The sequence below is a fragment of the Stegostoma tigrinum genome, chromosome 10 (assembly GCF_030684315.1).
Source record: "Stegostoma tigrinum isolate sSteTig4 chromosome 10, sSteTig4.hap1, whole genome shotgun sequence".
NCBI lineage: Eukaryota > Metazoa > Chordata > Chondrichthyes > Orectolobiformes > Stegostomatidae > Stegostoma > Stegostoma tigrinum.
Window position 1 is genome coordinate 2,683,173 of NC_081363.1, and position 21,028 is coordinate 2,704,200.

At 43.4% G+C, this 21,028-nt stretch overlaps 1 protein-coding gene across 6 annotated transcripts in view; it reads left to right on the forward strand.

The window, feature by feature from the left end:
- The window catches only part of LOC125455499 (autophagy-related protein 2 homolog B-like), a 127,117-nt gene that overhangs the window by 26,184 nt on the left and 79,905 nt on the right, over window positions 1–21,028 (forward strand). For 3 of the 6 annotated variants that reach the window (XM_059648896.1, XM_059648900.1, XM_059648897.1), the window contains 11 exons: window positions 535–717; window positions 1,662–1,816; window positions 3,649–3,766; window positions 7,008–7,269; window positions 7,741–7,891; window positions 8,924–9,016; window positions 13,053–13,241; window positions 16,005–16,278; window positions 17,436–17,544; window positions 18,633–18,825; window positions 19,675–19,817. In XM_059648896.1, the coding sequence (XP_059504879.1) occupies window positions 535–717; window positions 1,662–1,816; window positions 3,649–3,766; window positions 7,008–7,269; window positions 7,741–7,891; window positions 8,924–9,016; window positions 13,053–13,241; window positions 16,005–16,278; window positions 17,436–17,544; window positions 18,633–18,825; window positions 19,675–19,817 (1,870 nt within the window). The remainder of the gene's footprint in view (window positions 1–534; window positions 718–1,661; window positions 1,817–3,648; window positions 3,767–7,007; window positions 7,270–7,740; window positions 7,892–8,923; window positions 9,017–13,052; window positions 13,242–16,004; window positions 16,279–17,435; window positions 17,545–18,632; window positions 18,826–19,674; window positions 19,818–21,028) is intronic. The other 3 variants (XM_059648898.1, XM_059648902.1, XM_059648899.1) reach the window with 2 other exon arrangements.

Sequence of the window (21,028 nt, forward strand, 5' to 3'; positions counted from 1 at the left end):
ATAAAGGATCCGACAACAACTACAAAACCAACGTCATTTACAAGATACCAAGCAAAGACTGCCAAAAGCATTACATAGGCCAAACCAGAAGGAAACAAGACATCAGGATTCACGAATACCAACTAGTTACCAAGAGACGTGACCAACTATCACTGATTTCAATACACTTGGACAAAGAGAGACGGCAATTCGACTGGGACAATGTAGCTATCCCAGGCCACGCCAACTCAAGACATGCACGAGAATTCCTGGAAGCCTGGCACTCAAACCGGAGCTCCATTAACAAACCTGTAGAGCTGGACCCCACATACCTACTACTACGAAGCAAATCCGTACGTGATGCTATCCACCCCAACAAATCAAGCTATATAAATAATAGCAGAACAGAACACCATCACTTCACCAGAGGTGCACTGATGATGGTACTTAGTATGGTGATGAGACGTCTGCAAACAGACTTATCAGCTCAGCGAGCAAACCAACAACCTCAGCCCCACAAATCATCTTAAAAATCCATGTCTTTGGTTTGTTCAGGGTGTGCCGAAGCAACAACTGTTCCATCAAAGAGCCGGAGAAATCGGCCAATGCAGCAGGAAGATCAGTATCTGATTCAAATGGAACTCAACCGATTCATGCAGAAGGAAAAGTGTTCCCCTGGCATCTCAGCAGAGCAAAGCTATTATGAGACAGAAACGGTTCGAACAACTTCAAGCAGAGGTATGATGCAAATTCAAAGTTACAACGTCAACCAAAACAAACCAACTTTAGGAAGAGATAATAGGAACTGCAGATGCTGAAGAATCCGAGATAACAAAGTGTGGAGCTGGATGAACGCAGAAGGGCAAGCAGCATCTTAGGAGCACAAAAGGTGACGTTTCGGGCCTAGACCTTTCATCAGAAAAAAAAATGTTTTTTTCCCCCCCGATGAAGGGTCTAGGCCTGAAACGTCAGTTTTTGTGCTCCTGAGATGCTGCTTGTCCTGCTGTGTTCATCCAGCTCCACACTTTGTTATCTAAACTTTAGGAAGCACAGCTTTGCGTTGACATCTCATAACACACTCTCAAATACAATGTTGTGAGAATGTAAAGATTAGGAGAGAGTAGGTCATATGGTCCTTAAAGCCTCCTCCATCATTCAGTAAAACCATGATTGATTTATGACTTTAAATCAATTTTTTTCCCCTTAGAGTTCAAAATCTATCCACTCAGCCTTCAATATACTCAATGACTGAGCATCCACAGTCCTCGTCTCTGAGTGAAAATTTTCTCATTATTTCAGTCAAAAATGGCTGACCCCCTATCCTGAGAACTGTGACGTTTTTGACTTCAGCCCAGGTAAACAGCCTCTAATCTGCGACCCTTGTGAAACCTTATAATAATCTGGTATGCTGTGTACAATTGCAGCAAGACTTCCTTACTCTCGTACTTGCCCCCATATGCCTGGTTATGTGCAGCTGGGACTATTCACCTTCACTATCATGCATGCTCACTCAATCAATGGTAGCCCCTGTTCACTCTCTTTGCTAAGGTTGACTAACTCCATTAAGGATGGGGAGGGTGAGTGTTTTAGCACTTACCTCCATCCTCAACCAAATATGTCTCCAGGCAGATTAAGTTGAATGTTCATTTCTGAATTGTTATTTACATTTTCATTTCTTACAGCAGAAGATGATGTCTTCTTCTCAATGGCAGACATGGAAATGTCAAACAGTGTGGCATCTCTTCCACCCCTCGGAGAGCCAACAATTGATATGGAGTTATCGTTGAGTAGCACACGTGCCAACTCAACTGGCAGTTCTCCACAGAGCACGCCAGGGGTAAGTGAGGGAGAATGAATGCCATCATACGTGAAATATTGTTACTTCTCTGATAATCCTTATTCTATCCAGGGGTACTTGAGGAACATCATGTAGCAGTCAATATGTACAAGATTGTTATCTGAACCAGACTGAACCTGACTGTCACAATGTGTCTGATTGACAACACTTGCTATATAGACTATGCAGCTGGTAATGTGAATGTTATTGTGGCATGGTCATTGTACAGGGTGTAGCAACCCCCAAGTTTGAAAGTTCAATTTTTGTTATGGCATGTTGCAAAATTGGACTAAAGAGATCTGGTAATTTTGTGGGCTAGTACCAGAAAATTGACGGGTTGTTATTAAACCCCAACTATTTTGCTAATGCACTTAGAGTCATAGTCATACAACATGGAATCTGACCCTTTGGCCCTACTCTTCTACTCTGACCACGCATCCTAATCTGACCAAATCCTTCTAAATCCTTTCTATTCATGTACTCATCCAGATGCCTTTTAAATGTTGTAAGTGTACCAGCCTCCTCTTGCTGCTAGTTCCATACATGTACCATCCTCTGCCCCTCAGGTCCCTTCTAATTTTTCCCTTCTCACATTAAACCTGTGCCCTCTTTGGACTCTCCTACCCTGGTGGAAAAAACCTTGACTATTCATCCTATCCCTGCCCCTCATGATTTTATAAACCTCTATAAGGTCACCCTGAAGTCTCCAATACTCCAGGGGGAAAACCGTCCCCAGCCTATTGAGCCTTTCTATTTATCTCAAATTCTCCAATCCCATCAAGATCCTTGTTATTCTGAAACCATTCAAGTTTAACAACATCCTTCCTGTAGCAGGGAGATCAGAACTGAATGCAGTATTGTAAAAGTGGTCTCATCAATGTCCTCCAAAACGCTATTTCATCTAACTGGTCTTGGTTTATGCTCAACATCAGCTTTGTCTCTTCTCTCTTCATCAACTTTTATCAGTTCATACATCTGTTCCTTTCTTTCCGGTGCGCTTCTCCAACTTCTGATTGAATGTACCGGCCTTAAAGAGCAAAGAAAGCCCAGGGTCCCACATTACCAAATTCAGAGAAGGAAATCTGCCGCCTTTGTATGTTCTGGGTTATGTGACTCCAGCCCATTGCTGGAGAGCATGTCTTTTGTAGTGGGCGAGCAACCCATTCTGAAACTTTGACAAGATTCCTTTATTGTGGCCCCCTAAGTTTTTGGACTTGACCACAAGCTGAAATATTTCCTTTGCAGCTGCTTTATGAAACCCTTAATGTAATTTTAAAGACCTCAATCAGGTCACCATTCTGACTGGTCTCTGGAGACAAGATCCCTACCCTGTTCTGTCTCTCCTGTTAGTTGTAATTAAAGAGAAATTGTATACAGCGATCACTGGAGGGCATGAATTAAGATCTGTCTTGGATATGCTTAGAGAGGCTTGTGGAAACTGGAGTTGTTAATTGTTATGTTTCACTGCGGCGCAAACATTAGACTGGTTAAGATTGGCTCCAGTACTGTCCTTACTCAACTAATTTTCTGGTGTATGAGTTATCTCTCAGTTCGAGCGTTATCCTCGTAAATCTTTATTGCATCTTTTCCAGTGCCTTAAAATCTTTTTCATAATTGAGGAAAACAGAACCACACACAGCTTTGCAGTTGTGGTCTGATGTATGTTTTGTTCAAGTTTTGTGTAATAATTTTAAGTGAGGCCAGATGTTGGTTTGTTCTTTTATGTAATTAATTGTGTCTTGTCAGTGTCATCCACATGTTGAGAGTAACTGTTTTTACTGTAAACATTATCCAAAACTAAGGCATCAAATTAATTTTTCTACTTGTTTTAGTTTTCTACATCATGGGACAATTACCTGGATCACTCTGGGCAAGGTGGCCGGGCAGTACAGGAGCCAGCGTTTAACTCGAAAGAGTTACCCATAATACAGAGACCTCTCCGACCCAGCAGTAAGTTATAGACGGAACTGTTCCACATAAGTGTGTACTACTCAGTTCAACTGAAGCAGGGTACTAGGACGGCACTTCAACTATGAAATGTTCAGCTTTGGTCAAGTGAGATTCTGAAAGTGCTGCATGACAAAGTGGATATCATTGTTGATGATAATACGGCGTACAGCTGGATGAACACAGCAGGCCAAGCAGCAGCATAGGAGCAGGAAAGCTGACGTTTCAGGTCTAGAGCCTTCTTCAGAAAGACCCTTCTTCTCCCCTGAAGAAGGGTCTAGGCCCGAAACGTCAGCTTTTGAGCTCCTATGATGCTGCTTGGCCTGCTGTGTTCATCCAGCTCTACACTGTACTATCTCAGATTCACCAGCATCTGCAGTTCCTACGATCACTGTTGATGAGCAAGGCTTAAAGATTGTTGAGGAATTGTGGTTAACTGTGACTGTCCTACTCCACAACCTCCACTCAATATTTGTGGATGCTATAAATCCTTTTAAAGTATTACCTTGAGAGGACTCACATTGCAGAGCTTGAGCTGAAGATTTTCTGCTACAGGACATGAAAGAAATTACTAGCAAAAGGTATTGAAGTGGTCAGTGCAGTGATTTTGTGGCTGCAGCACTGCACTGAGGATGGTCCTGGGTTTTCAACCATGGCCTTTTGCGTGTTGAATCAGTGCCAAGTCTTAACAGGATATTGCTGGGACTGGGCAGTTTCTGCATGAGGTGAGGCAGTATAAGCTTGTGTGGTTTTCTATGGAATAGAGAAGGTTGAGGGAAACCAGATAGAGGATATATAGTTCATGACGGGCATGGATAAAATGCATCTGTTCCCCTTAGTTGAAGCGTCAGTAACAAGAAGGCATAATTCAAAGTGAAAGGCAGCAGGTTTGGAAGGGATTTGTGGAAAAATCTTCTTACCCAGAGGATGGTGGGAATCTGAAATGTACTGACTGGGAGGGTAGTTGAGACCGGAAACTTCAGAGCCTTTAAGAAGTACTTGGGTGAGCATATGAAGTGACAGAGTCATACAACACCTAAATATACTAGTGAGTTTTGAGAAGATTTGTAGCTCAGGTTGAGGTGTTGGATGTGAGTTTGCTCGCTGAGCTGGAAGGTTAGTTTTCAGACGTTTTGTCACCATTCTAGGTAACATCATCAGTGAGTCTCCGAAGCAGCGCTGGTGTTATGTCCCGCTTTCTATTTATCTGGTTAGGTTTCCTTGGGTTGGTGATGTCATTTCCTGTTCTTTTTCTCAGGGGATGGTAGATTGGCTCCAAATCAATGTGTTTGTTGATGGAGTTCCGGTTGGAATGCCATGCTTCTAGGAATTCTCGTGCGTAAAGAATAGCTGAGCAAAACGGCTGCAGAATGCTTAGAAAAATGATCAATGATGCCCACAACAGACTCCATAAATACAACCGGGAAATTTTGCACCAAAAAACTTTACTCACTATCGCGACAGACCATGAATGGGCAGACATAGTACAACGAGTCATAGACATCAGACAACAGCAAACACAGAAAACGAAAAAACTAGACCTGCAGAAAAAGCTAGACAAACTCACACAAAATAACAACACAGACAGCACAGAAGCATAGATAGAAAACTTATCTGACCGACCATTAACAGACACTGAAAAAGCCATCTTAGTAAACGCACGAGAATTCCTAGAAGCATGGCATTCCAACTGGAACTCCATCAACATACACATTGATTTGGAGCCAATCTACCATCCCCTGAGAAAAAGAACAGGAAATGACATAATCAACGCAGGAAATGACATCACCAGCCCAAGGAAACCTAAACAGATAAATAGAAAGCGGGACATAACACCAGTGCTTCACTGGAGGCTCACTGATGATGTTACCTGGAATAGTGACGAAACGTCTGAAAACGAACCTTCCAGCTCAGCAAGCAAACTCACATCCAGAACCTAAATATACTCTTCAATCTAACTCGTCCATGCCAGCCAGACATCCCAATCTGATCTCACCCCATTTGCCAGTATTTGGCCCATGTTCCTCTAAACCGTTACAATTCATATGCCCATCCAGATGCCTTTTAAGTGTTTGAATTGTGGCCACCTCCACCACTTCCTCTATGAACTCATTCCATATGTGTGCCAACTTCTGCATGAAAATGTTAGCCCTCAGGTCCTTTTCAAGTCTTTCTCCTCTCACCTTAAAACCATGCCCCATAATTTTGGACTCCCCTGACAAAAAGACCTTGGTTATTCACCCTATCAATGCCCCTCATGACTTTATAAAGTCACCTGTCAGCCTCCAATGTTCCAGGTAAAATAGCCCCAATCTATTCAGTCCTTCCCTGTAGCTCAAACCCTGCAATCCTGACAACATCCCTGTAAACCTGAAGAAGGGTCACTGGGCCCAGAACATTAACTCTGATTTCTCTACACATACACTGCCAGACCTGCTGAGATTTTTCATTATCTAATTTTCATTTTAAGTAATTTCTGTTTTTGTTTCTGATCTCCAGCATTTGTGGCTCATTTAGTTAATCCTTGTGAATCTTTTCTGTACTCTCTCAGGTTTAACAATATCCTTCCTGTTGTCATAACACTCAAGGCTGTGGACTAGTGCGGGAGAATGGAACTAGTGCAGGTAGTGGTGTGTTTTTTGTGGTGCAGACTTGATGGGCTGAAGGACCTCTTCTAAATCTACGATTCTACGCCTTGCAGGAATGGATAAATAAGCAGAGAGTTAGTTCTCAGTTTGGTGGCTGTATGAATCTTCCTGCATTGGCTGGAGATGTTTGGATGGGCACGGACAGAATGTGCTCTTGAAAATGAAGAGTGGAAGGAATGAATTTCCAGCTGGAAACAGCACAGGCCGTGGAACAAGTCATTAGCCCTGCGCTGCATCCTTGCAAGCCATCCCCACCTCCCCAGCCAGTCCTGCTGCAAACCAGTTAGATCAGGACAGACTGCAGGGTTGGTTGGACTAATAGTTGAAGAATTCCATAGTTTGAAGGTCTTAAAGTGTAAGTGTGATGGATTTTAATATTAATAGTGTGTTAGCAGTGAGCAGGAGGGTGGGGGGTTATGGGATGATTTGGCACGAAGAAAAGGGGAAAGATCATTGGGGCACTGATGGTAGCATAACTAAAATAGGCAAGAACAGGTGGGATCTTGTGTTTTCAAAGATTGCCCATCCTTCTTGTCTGTTTTTCAGAGTGTTAGTATTCTCTCGTTTCTTGTATACTCTCCCTGCTTTTCTTTCAGGTCTACATTCCAAATCACATTCCATTGATGAATCCAGACCTCAGGTTGTTATCCGGCTGACTATTGGCAGTCTGTCCATGTCAGTGCTGCACATTGATCCACTGCCACCACCTGAGAACCCGTTGCACCTTGATCCTCTGAGCAGGATGGCGTCCCATTTCTTTGAGCAGTTGAAGACCCTTAATCTGTCTCAGTTTCCAGCAGGGGAATTCAATGCCTTCCGACCCAAGTTTGCTGCAGCTTGTCCCCATGACCATCTCAGGTGAGCAGCAATGTGTGACTTTTCTACATTCTGTCCTGTACCTGTCCAACACGCACCTTAGTCCACGAAACAGAATTGTTTTCCTTTTTAATTTGATTTGGTCTATATTTTTCTATTTTTCAGTTCCCCAGCTCTGATAATCTGTCATCTCAAAAACTTGGCATAATTCAGCCATCATCTGAAGGGGTAGACATGCCAAGCTTTAAACTCTTGGAATTGTATGCCAAACCTCTCTGGTTTGCTTCCTTCTCTGTTATCCTTTCAAAGCGCCTCGTTGTCCTGGTTCCTAGATCACCTACACTAATATCTCCTTGTGTAGCTTGGTATCAAATTGTCTGATAATTGTTTCTGGGGGCTACCTTGGAATATTTTACAACATTAAGGTATTAAATAAATGTAAGTCGTCATCGGTAATCAAGTCTCTGAATTGTGGTTATTTCACAATTTGCTGCTTTGTTCCTGGTTCCACAGGCTCTTTGCAACTGGCATCAAGCTGAACTATGAACAACGACTTGGCACCAGTTCTCGAAGCTTAAACACAGATGTCTGCATTAACTGGATGGAACTGTTGGAATGTCTCTTCCCTACGGATTCAGTGACTGTCTTACCACAGTATACAGAGGTTAGAGGGATAAACATGCATAAACAATGGCCAATTTTGTTTCTGAATTTCTGTTTACAATGCGGATCCTGCTTGTTACATTGTACAGTCCCTTTAAGATTGACCCAGTGGAGAATGTACATATTTTAAAGGAAATGCTACTCGTGTATAGCAGGCTTGTTGCCCATGTGACAAGTTACTGATTGCTGTTCCTTATACCCACGCAGCCTAGAGGGAATATTGGAGCTGACAGAGACAGATGTGAGCTCATTCACTCACTCAGGCACTGTTAGTGCAGAAACAACTGATTTCTTCATTCTTTACAATTATTCTTTAGTTCATTGATAAATGTAAAATATAGCTTCTTCAAAACTTTCTTCTGTGAAAATGTGCACGTGCCTCAGTGTGAAGGCTATGGAAGATGAGGGTTTCTAAGTCTTCCTGGCCTTTTACTGGTGGATGTTGTGGCTTCCTTAATACCCTGACAGGTAACCAGTTTGACAGGGAAGGGTAAGCAGGTGGTGTGCTGAGGCAGAGCTAGTTGATTGATTCCACAAAATGGTTCAAACACAGTGCATCAGCACTAATTAATGCCAGGTCAGGACAAGGGGGCAGAGAAGTTTTTTCTGTCCTTTTCCCATAAATGTACTTCTGCACCAAAATCATGTCTTCTGAGGTAGGGTCACCAGACCTGAAACATTAACTCTGATTTTTTTTCTTCACAGATGCTGCCAGACATGCTGAACCTTTCCAGCAATATCTGTTTTAGTTCCACAATCACTTGTTGTTTTCTGATACAGCCATTTCCCTGATTGCTTTGTAACTGAGAGTGCCAATTACTGTTCCTGTTGGGTTTATATCATGTGTCCGTGAGCTTCTTTGAGATTACCCAGTCCTAGTTCTCTAACTACTTGCAGTCACAATTTCAATGGCATGGATTTGAACTCATGTTACGGAGGTTTAAACACTTTTTTAGGGTTACACTGCTCCCAGTGATTAAAGTCTGCTGGCTGAAAGTCTTGCTTTTTTCATTTTTCTTGTTTATTTTTACAGCTGATCACTTTTCAGTCAGTGAGTGAGACAGGAGCTCATCGCACACCTTCAGTACAGCTTCACTATAAGCACATCGACCGAAGAGGAATTCAGGTACATAGCCCCCTCAAGTTGGTAGGGATTAGTGGTTGTCAGTTGAGAATCCAACATGGTTCTACTTTGCATCAGAAAAGCTTTGAGTTATGAGTTTTAAGGAGTTGTTGGACAGGCTGGCACTTTTTCCACTGAAGTGTGGGAGACTGAAAGGTAACTTTATAGAGGTTTACGTTTCTTCTTTATGCATTCACAAGATGAGGGCACTGCTGGCTAGGCAGCATTTATTGCCCAGAGGGCAGTTAAGAGTCAGCTGCATTGCTGTGAGTCTGGAGTCATATATAGGCCAGACCGGGCAAGGATGGCAGTTTCCTGCCCTAAAGGACATTAGTAAACCAGATGGGTTTTCCCGATAATTGACATGGATTCACAGTTGTCATTCGACTCTTAATTCCAGATATTTTTATTGAATTCAGATTCTGCCATTTGCCATGGCAGGATTCAAACCCAGGTCACCAGAACATTAGAGATAACAAAGTGTGGAGCTGGATGAACTCAGCAGGCCAAGCAGCATCTCAGGAGCACAAAAGCTGACGTTTCGGGCCTAGACCCTTCATTAGCTCTGGATGTGAGTTTGCTCACTGAGCTGGAAGGTTAGTTTTCAGGCGGTTCATCACCATTCTAGGTAACATCATCAGTGAGCCTCCGACGAAGCTCTGGTGTTATGTCTCGCTTTCTATTTATCTGGTTAGGTTTCCTTTGGTTGGTGATGTCATTTCCTGCATTGGTGATGTCATTTCCTGTTCTCTTTCTCAGAGGATGGTAGATTGGCTCCAAATCAATGTGAACACAGTCCGCCGATTCCTCAGCAATAAACCCAAACAAACAGACAAAACGGGCTCAGAAACCATAACCACTCTCCCCTACATCAAAGACATTTCCGAAATGACTGCTAGACTACTCGGACCTCTTGGCATCAGGGTAGCCCACAAACCCACCAACACACTAAAACAGCAGCTAATGAACCTAACAGACCCTATACAGACAACAGATAAAACAAACGTCATCTACAAAATACCTTGCAAGAACTGTGACAAACACTACATTGGACAAACTGGCAGAAAGCTAGCCACCAGGATACATGAACATCAACTAGCCACAAAACGACATGACCCACTGTCACTCGTATCCTTACACTCAGATGAGGAAGGACACCACTTTGATTGGGACAACACATCCATCCTAGGACAAGCCAAACAGAGACACGCACGAGAATTCCTAGAAGCTTGGCATTCCAACCGGAACTCCATCAACAAACACATTGATTTGGAGCCAATCTACCATCCCCTGAGAAAAAGAACAGGAAATGACATTGCCAACGTAGGAAATGACATCACCAACCCAAGGAAACCTAACCAGATAAATAGAAAGCGGGACATAACACCAGCGCTTCATTGGAGGCTCACTGACGATGTTACCTAGAATGGTGACGAAACGTCTGAAAATGGACCTTCCAGCTCAGCGAGCAAACTCACATCCAGAACCTCAACCTGAGCTACAAATCTTCTCAAAACTCGCTACCTTCATTAGCTTTTGTGCTCCTGAGATGCTGCTTGGCCTGCTGTGTTCATCCAGCTCCACACTTTGTTATCTTGGATTCTCCAGCATCTGCAGTTCCCATTATCTCTCACCAGAACATTATCTGGGTCTCTGGATTAACAGTCCATCAACAATACCACTGGGCTGTTGCCTCCCCTCTAAAATCATGAGAGCTGTAGATAAGGTGAATGGCAGATTTTTTTTTTCTCCCCACGGTGGGAGATTTCAAGACTAGTTGGTATATTTTTAAGAGTGAGAGGAGAAAGATTTGAAAAAGACGTGAGGGGAAATTTACATGGCGAATGGTTTACATGTGGCATGAACTTCCGGAGAAAGTGGTGGATGTGGGTACAGTTACAATGTTTAAAAGACATTTAGGGTAAGTACATGAATAAGAAATGTTTGGTGGGATTTGAGCCACGCATAGGCAGGTGAGACTAGTTTAGTTTGGGATTACGGTCAGCATGGACTGTTTGGACCAAGGGGTCTGTTCTGTGCTGTATGACTCTTCTGACACTATGCAATTATTTGAACTCAGCAGTGTTTAATTATGGGGAGAATTAAGAATAACCATGGATTTCCTCCAGTACAAAAGTCAAATGTGCCACTTGAACTATTTTATTTGGCAGTAGAACTGAGTACTTTATTGATACCACTTTTGTCCCATCTTCCAAGCATACAAGAATAGATTTTCTGTCCAGGTACAAAATTGGCTTCTTTAGTTTACAGTAAAGCCCCGTGTTCATGTGCCCTCCCTTCATAAATTGCTTATTTACACAATACTAACTGCACCTTTTGCTTATCCATGTTTTTAATGATTGAGAAAACCCGAAGTACTAGTGAGCGTTGTTTGCTGTTTGTGAAAATGATTGACCCCAGCATTCTCCAGGAAACCGCCGACCATGAATGAGGGAATTAAAACAGGTTTCACTAGTAGCCAGCCAATTCATGACACAATTTTTATGCTTAAGGGAGCAAGTTGAAAATCTATCTCATGGTCTCTTGCTGCTCAGGCCAGTATAACTCTCACCAGTGTCTATGCTTCCTAAGTGAGCTTGCACGCACAACAACACAGAAAAGTCATCCTGGAAGCATGGCACTCCATGAGGCATGCTATTAATAAACACATTGAACTTGACCCCATATACATTCCATTACGAAGGAAAACCGGAAGTGAGGCAATCCATCTCAGTGGACCCCAGAGTTTAAAAATAAAGTGGGAAAACACACTGAAGCTTCATCGGAGGCTGCACTGAGGATGTTACCAAGCACGGTAACAAAATGCCTGTGAAAGAATAAATCAGCTCAGCGAGCCAACCACCCTCAACAACCTCAAGAGATTTATCTCCAACTATCTCGAACAATTGGCCAAGCCCTGGAGATCATTCTGGCCCTATTATTACATTTGTCTGAGGTGAGCTCTTCCCAACCAGGAATAGGTCCATGTCTCATTTGAAGGAATTCAGTGATCAGCATTCTCTGCAGGGGCTGGCGGCTTGTTGTACAGGCTCGCTGGTCTCTGGGAAAGGAAATCATTCCTAAAATCTAACCTCGTTCTGTCTTTATCCGTCAAGTCAGCGGAGATCCCTGATGTCATCTCAGTTCTGCATTTGATAAATATTGATAATTTTTTTTGTTTCTGTATGTTTATTACTAAATAGCCATCTAAAATAATACCATTTTTCCCCCTATGGTAATTAATACTATTTCTGAAAACTTGGGACTGGTCTGAATTGCATCTTAGCATTTTCAGTGGAATCCCACTTAACAACAGCTAGCTTTTATATAATGCCCTGCGCATGTGAAAATGCACTTCAGGGACACTGGGGTAGACGATAGATGCTGAGCTGAGGGAAGAGATATAATGTGGACAGAAAGCAGGTTTGGAGGAGAGGACTAAAGAGGGAATTCCAGAGAGTAGATCCTGGCTCGCTGAAGGTACCAGGATCAATGGATGGAGGAAGTGTATAAGAGGTAGGGGTCAGAGAAACTGAGTTTGGGTGTGAGCTTGTAGCTCTGGGAAAGAGCATTCAATTAGGGAAAAAGCAAAGTCAAGGACAGAATTAATTAGCAGGATTTGGGAAAGAACAGAGGATGGAGGGTGTGACCAGGAAATCATTGGAATTGTCAAGTCTCAATGTGGTGAAAGCATGGTTAAGAGTTTTGGCAGCCAAAAAGTTGAGTCTGGCAATATTACAAAAGTGGAAGCAGGTATTCTTTGAAATTGAGAAGATATGGCCAGAAGGTCAGTGTGAGAAATCAAGGCTGAGAAGGAAAAAGGAGTTTGTTGTTAACTCTGCTCTGATTGTTCACCAGAACTTGGTGTAGTCCAGCCAGGTATAGTTGATGGACAGTGAAGGTGTTCACATAGGCAGTCATCATATGACAACTCTGAAGCCATTTATCAAGGTCATGGAGGTCTGAGTTCCTGTTTGTAACTAAGTGGTTGTCTAATCTTAATTAGTGGACAAGTGTTTACATGCTTTCTCTGTCTCAGGGCAGCCAAGGGAGACTGACAGCGGTGCCACAAAAGGCAGAGCTGCAGATTGAGCTAGGCCTGATTCAGTCTGAATTGGACATCAGCATTGTGGACAGGCTTAACTCGTTACTACAGCCTCCAAAACTTGCAACAACAGAAATGATGGCATCACACATGTACACCTCCTTTAACAAACACATCAGTCTGGTAAGTGCTGGAAACAATGACATTATTTGAAGTAATAACAGGAACTCTGTCAATGCATTCTGATACTCTTCACCCGGGACAGCTGAAATTTTGTCCCAAGTCTACCAGAGGAAGGCATAATTTAAAAGAAAATCAGGCAAAAATGAGTAGAATTCTACATTGTAGAAGTTCAAGATTCTTGGGATAATAAAGCAGGATTGAATGTAACCAGAGGTCTGTTGGCACTGATCCTAACCCTATGTCATTCACTTGCTGCAGTGAGCATTGTATAGTGATCATAATTGATGTGATTGGATAGTGATAGGAGGGTTGGATGATATGTTAAACTGAGAATCTATCTGCGCTTTCAGGTGATTATATAGAAACCCCACGGCACTATTTGTATCAGAGTAAGAGAATTCTGACCCATGTTCTGGCCAGTTTTTGTCCCTCAACAATGAACAAAGAGACCTAGGGGTGCAGATGCATTGTTCCTTGAAAGTGGAATTGCAGGTAGACAGGGTGGTGAAGGCGGCATTTGGCAAGCTAGCCTTCGTTGGTGCGAATTTTGAGTATAGGAATTAGACATCATGTTGCAGCTGTACAGGGCATTAGCAAGGCCACCTTTAGAATACTTCATATAAAACTAGTCTCCCTTCCGTAGGAAGATAATAAAATGTGAGGCTGGATGAACACAGCAGGCCCAGCAGCATCTCAGGAGCACAAAAGCTGACGTTTCGGGCCTAGACCCTTCATCAGAGAGGGGGATGGGGTGACGGTTCTGCAATAAATAGGGAGAGAGGGGGAGGCGGACCGAAGATGGAGAGAAAAGAAGATAGGTGGGGAGGAGAGTATAGGTGGGGAGGTAGGGAGGGGATAGGTCAGTCCAGGGAAGACGGACAGGTCAAGGAGGTGGGATGAGGTTAGTGGGTAGGAGATGGAGGTGCGGCTTGGGTGGGAGGAAGGGATGGGTGAGAGGAAGAACAGGTTAGGGAGGCAGAGACAGGTTGGACTGGTTTTGGGATGCAGTGGGTGGAGGGGAAGAGCTGGGCTGGTTGTGTGGTGCAGTCACGGGAGGGGGCGAACTGGGCTGGTTTTGGGATGCGGTGGGGGAAGGGGAGATTTTGAAGCTGGCGAAGTTCACATTGATACCATATGGCTACAGGGTTCCCAAGCGGAATATGAGTTGCTGTTCCTGCAACCTTCGGGTGGCATCATTGTGGCACTGCAGGAGGCCCATGATGGACATGTCATCTAAAGAATGGGAAGGGGAGTGGAAATGGTTTGCGACTGGGAGGTGCAGTTGTTTATTGCGAACCGAGCGGAGGTGTTCTGCAAAGCGGTCCCCACTCCCCCTCCCATTCTTTAGATGACATGTCCATCATGGGCCTCCTGCAGTGCCACAATGATGCCACCCGAAGGTTGCAGGAACAGCAACTCATATTCCGCTTGGGAACCCTGCAGCCATATGGTATCAATGTGAACTTCGCCAGCTTCAAAATCTCCCCTTCCCCCACCGCATCCCAAAACCAGCCCAGTTCGCCCCCTCCCCTGACTGCACCACACAACCAGCCCAGCTCTTCCCCTCCACCCACTGCATCCCAAAACCAGTCCAACCTGTCTCTGCCTCCCTAACCTGTTCTTCCTCTCACCCATCCCTTCCTCCCACCCCAAGCCACACCTCCATCTCCTACCCACTAACCTCATCCCACCTCCTTGACCTGTCCGTCTTCCCTGGACTGACCTATCCCCTCCCTACCTCCCCACCTATACTCTCCTCCCCACCTATCTTCTTTTCTCTCCATCTTCGGTCCGCCTCCCCCTCTCTCCCTATTTATTGCAGAACCGTCACCCCATCCCCCTCTCTGATGAAGGGTCAAGGCCCGAAACGTCAGCTTTTGTGCTCCTGAGATGCTGCTGGGCCTGCTGTGTTCATCCAGCCTCACATTTTATTATCTTGGATTCTCCAGCATCTGCAGTTCCCATTATCACATCCCTTCTGTAGGAAGATGTTTTTAAACCTGAGAGGGTGCAGAAAAGATTTACAAGAATGTTGCCAGAGTTGGAGGGCTTGAGCTATTGCGAGACGTTCAATCAGCTAGAGTGTCGGAAGCTGAGGGTCACTTTATAGAGGTTTATAAAATTATGAGGGGCACAGATAGGGTGAATAGTCAAGATCTTTTCCTCAGGGTGAGGGCATCCAAAACTAGAGGGCATAGGTTTAAGCTGAAAGAAAGATTTAAAAAGGACATGAGGGTAATTTTTTGTGCAGGGGGTGTAAGCTGCCAGGAGAAGTAGCGGAGGCTGGTAAAATGACAGTTTTAAAAGGTGACCGGATGGGTCCATAAAAAGTAAGGGTTTCGAGGGATATGGGCGAAATACTGGCAAATGGGATTAGGTCAGACTGGGAAGTCTGATCAACACAGATGAGTTGGACCAATGAGTCTGATTGCATGCTGTATGAATCAATGACTCTATTATTGCTTCAAAACTGATTGTCTAATCATCATCAAATCATTGCTTGTGTTAGTTTGCTGACCTGTATTCTACTTGACAACATTTCCAACCAATTTAATTGGTTAAGAAATGTTTTGGAATGCCATAAGGCTTGAAAATGCACGATTGAAATGCCAATCTTTGAAATACTGAGAGCAGCTAGATTATAGATTGAACCTGGGCCCTCCTGGTTTGTGTGGCTCCACCATTTTGTGACCAATGCTGACTTTCTGAGGGAGCAGTATCTTCCGCACAATGTGATCACTTTGACTGTTCTTCCTGTTGCAGCAGAGAGCCTTCACTGAGGTTTTCCGTGATGATTCTGCCTCGCCTACTAACCAGCGGACGTCTATACAGCTCACCACGCCTTTGTTCAAACTGGCCGTCCGCTTCCCTATACCAGACCTTCGATCTGACCAGGAAAGAGGACCCTGGTTCAAGAAATCACTACAAAAGGAGGTTCTGCACTTGGAATTCAGCGAGGCAGAATTTAAAACTGAGTTCTTTGGGAGTTTATCCCATGAGCAGCTCAAATTGGAGCTCACTTTCAAAGAATTGTTTGGTGAGCTAAGTGGCTTTTATTGTTACCCCTTTGCTATTATTTTAAATGAGCACCCACTTTGATATAGTCACTATACTTCATAGGATATGAAAACATAAGAGCTATGAGCTGGAGTATTATAGAATCTGTGGAAACAGGCCATTCGGCCCACAAGTCCACACCGACCATCAGAGCATCCCACCAGACCCGTCCCCCTTATCCCACCGAATCTACACATCCCTGGACACTACAGGCAATTTTAGCATGGCCAATCCACCTAGCCTGCACATCTTTGGACTGTTGGAAGAAACTGGAGCATACGTACGTGGAGAGAATGTGCAAGCTCCACACAGACAGTCGCCTGAGGGTGGAATTGAACCCGGGTCACTGGCGCTGTGAGGTAGCAGTGGGCCACCATAGGCAGTTGAGCCCCGGTGCCTGCCTGACTATTTGATACGATCATGGCTGATTTGCATTTCGGCCTCAATTCCACTTTCGTGTCCACTCTCCATAATCTTTAAACCTGCCACTGATTAAAAAATCTATCTCCTCTTTCCCAGATTCCTGCATACTCTAGGGAAGTAATTCTACAGATTCACAACCCTTTGAGAGGGTAATGATAGCATAATGATCTTGTTACTACACTCATAGTCAAAAGAACAGAAGTTCCGGTCATACCGTGTCAGGGTATCTTATTATGTATGATGTACCCTCTGTCAAGTGTTTTTCCAGTGGTAACTTTAACTTTTTCCCCAATCTCGTCGTGACCTGTTATCCCCTATTGGGAAGGGTCAAGGCCAGGATCAGGCTTGGCTGAGATGTCTATACATCTGCCCAGACAAGATACAAGAGTCAGAAGTCACACAGCACCAGGTTATAGTCTTACAGATTTAGTTGAAATCACAAGCTTTCACAGAGCTGCTCCTTCATTGGGTGAAGTCTGAAAGAACAGCGCTCCAAAAGCTGTGTTTTCAAATAAACCTGTTGGACTGTAACCTGGTGCGTGTGACTTCTGACCTTGTCCACCCCAGTCCATCACTAGCACCTCGACAGCAAAGATGCAGGAATGTCACTTGTACCTCTGGAGCCAGTTCCTAGCAGAGTGGGATTGCTAGTTTTGATAACACAGCAGTGCTGTGGGCTGATGTGAATGCTTAATAGCTTCCTCTTGATCTCAGGTAAATTCCAGGAAGATCCTGCGACACCACCGTTCACCTTTTTTAAAGTGTCACATGGTGCTGATGGAGACATGTCAACTTCTGACAGCGGGAAGTTTGATTGGCCAAGGCAGGTAACATTATGATTCCCTTGTCATGGCAGTGAGTATGCATCCAATCTATTTCATTGGCTTTAAAATGCTAAAGGATGTTCTGAGATTGTGAAAAGTTCAAAATACTTCTTGAAGTACAGGATAATAAACTTCAAAAAATGAGTCAGCTTTGCAAACATGGGCAGCAAGATTCTGTTCTTCAGCCTGAACAATTTGGGGAAGTCACTGAATGCTAATCCTTTATCTATCCCTTCTCCCAATTGGTGGTATTTCCTTTTCTTCTGTTAATAACTGAAATTAGCTGTTTGCACTAAGGCTTACGAAGCAAGAAATCAAGAAAGTGAACACGTGTCACCAGGTTTGCGTTATGAACAAGAATAACTTGTGAGAGGAAAGAGGACAGGGAAATGTACATTGAGCAGAGCAGCTAGAGCTTGATGGGATGACTGTACAGACCAGTTCACATTACCGAGGGTGAGAGTCCATTCGTGAAATGTGATGTGGAGCTGCCAAAGCCTGTTGATCAATTTTACACAGCAATATACAGAACTTACTACACAGGAACAGGCCCTGCTCCATGTTCCACAGATAGTTCTGCACATTCCTGCTCCAAAATTGTTAACTAATCCTGCAAAAGCCAATCTAAATCTCTCATATTTGATTTTTACTTACTTCATTAAAGTGCATTATAATAGACATATATTTCTGAAGCACCTTTTAACATATTAAAAACCCTTTACTACTCCATGTCCCAAGGCATTTAACAAGAGCATTCCCAGACAAAAATCTGATCCTGAGTCATATATTAGGACTTTTAAAGACCATTGTAAAATAAGTCTGAGATAGAGCGAGGGAAAACAATTCCAGCAGTTGCTGAAGGCTCTGTAACAGTTAAATCCAGATATGGCAATAGACTTACCCCGGAGCCTTGGGCTACCTGTCTATCTTTATTTGCACCTAATTGTTGGAGAATTGATGGTAGGATCACATCCGATTCTCATGGCTTTGTGTGACTTTGAATGTTATGTCTGTACCTTGTTGCCACATTGCTGAACTGACATTGAATGTGTGTTTAGTCTGATACCATGGGGACTTTTGTCACTAGGGTTGTATTGAAAGTGAATCCAACAGTGGTGCATTCCATCTTGGAGCGAATAACGACAGAGGAGGAGGAACCTGGGAGTCACTTACTTGAAGATGAAGAAGGTGGCAGCCACTCCCTGAAGGACGTTTGTGATTTGGGAAAGCAGGAACCCTCGCCTTTCTCCTCACGAAGAGTCATGTATGAAAATGAGGAGGTGGGAGCATTACTTCTCATGCATGTTTAGGCAAAATAGAGAAACCTTAATCTTGGTATCAGTTCTTGTTGATGCTTACCATTAATCTTGTGGCACAAAATAGATTCCATTCCAAGTTTGATCACCAGTGTGAAGAAAGTCATGAAGTGAATGAATCACTTGACGTTACAGGCAGGCAAGTTAAGATTACGCGCTTCTTCGCAGATTAATTATGGAGTAAAGTTCTCTCCACGCTATATGCCGATCACTATGGAGTTAGATACAGAGTAAAGCTCCCTCTGTACTGTCCCCATCAAACATTCCCAGGACAGGTACAGCACAATGTTAGATACAGTTTAAAACTCAATGCTGTCCAAAGAAAACACTCCCAAAAGAAGTACAGCACAGGTTTAGATGCAGAGTACAGTTTCCTCTACACTGTCCCCAACAAATTCTTCCAGGACAGGTCAACAGTGTCAGGTAATGAATTAATTCTGTGGATATACGTCAGAAGCTTATGCCCCACTGAGTTACTTTCACATCTTCCGTTTCACTCAGCAGCTGCCTAATGACTTTCCCAACGAACTTGCCGAAGTGAATGTACGTGAGCACAGCACCCCCAGAATATTTTTATGAGCAATATGGTACATTCAGATGTTATGCATATGGAAATGCTTACGTCAGTGTAGTGTGATAAGTGGTGACAAGTGAACTTGTAACATGACCAAACTGGTAAAACTGTCAGCAGCAAGGTGCTGCATCTTGCTAATAGAGTAGGAGAGGTCAGGTGCTGTTTGCACCTTGAATGTTGGTATAGATCAATAAGGCCACAACGCTGTTTGTCTCATTAGATCAGTGTGCTCTCTGCAGATGGTGATGCCAGGGGATCAGTTCGAAATGGGTCAATTCCAGGATAAAACCATAAGCACGTCCCACTACGTACTGGAACTGATGTTACCTAATGTCAACCTCACTCTGCCAAACAAAGCGTTCTATGAGAAGGTGTATAACAGGCGAGTCTATATCTCTCCCATTTAAATGCAGAAAATGAGGTTGTGGTTAATGCTTTTATTTTCATTTCTTGGCTCTATGCCCCTCCTGTTGGGATACAGTATCCTTATTGTTCTTATTTTTAGTCATTCTGGAGATGTGGTATTCCTGGTAAGGCCAGCACTGATTGCCTGTCTCTGGTTCAGCCAGGCCTGTTGAGCATCACTCATGTTGGAGTCATAAATGGGGCATAGTGTGAGAATTATGGCCAGACCATTTAGGGGAGATATTGGGAAGCACTTCTCTACACAAAGGTCAGTAGGTATTTGGAACACTCTTCTGCAAACCAGTGGGTGCTGAATAAGTTGTGAGTTTTAAGGCTGAGATTTTTTATTGAGCAAAGGTTTTAAGGGATATGGGCCAAAGGCAGTTATATGGAGTTGGGCCACAGTGACATAATCTCATTGACTGGTGGAACAGGCTTGAGGGGCTGAATGGCCTACTGCTGTTTATGCCTTCATGTGCCATTTGCAAGCTATATTAATTAAGGTTTCCTACTCCTGAAGAACGATGATGAAGCAGCTGTATTTTAATTAGTCAGCTTCATGGTCACTTTTACTAATGCCAGATTTTTACTCTTTGATTATTAAAAGCTGAATTTAAATTTTCAAGCCAACATTCTCACATTCTACTGGATTATAAATATGGACTCTGGAATCAGTAAACCAGTAACCTAGCCACAACATGTCTCCAGCATTTGCAAACGTATAGGGTAAAGATCTTAAAAACCACGAAATTTCACATGTTTTTCCTTGAGGTTTGTTTATGTATTAGATTTCACTGTTTAGTTTATACTGTTGTGATTTATGAAAATCTATTTCCCTCTGTTTTGTTACATCTTCTATTTTTCTTTATGACGTTTGAGTCAGAGATTTCAAGCCTCAATCCAGGGGAACTTGTGGCTGCTGAAGGAGTAGTACTGCCATGTCAAAGTTTGATGTTTTGAACATAAGAAAAAGGAGCAGGAATAGACCATACGAGCTATCAAGTCTGCTCTGCTGTTCAGTGCAATCATGGTCAAACCTCTAGCTTTACTTGACCTTCCAATCTCCATTCTACATCTCTTGAATCCTTGAGAGACCAAAAATCAGTATGTTTAAATCTTAAATGTACTCCATTATGGAGCCTCTACACCTTATCAGTAGAGAATTTCAAAGATTTGCAATGCTGTGAT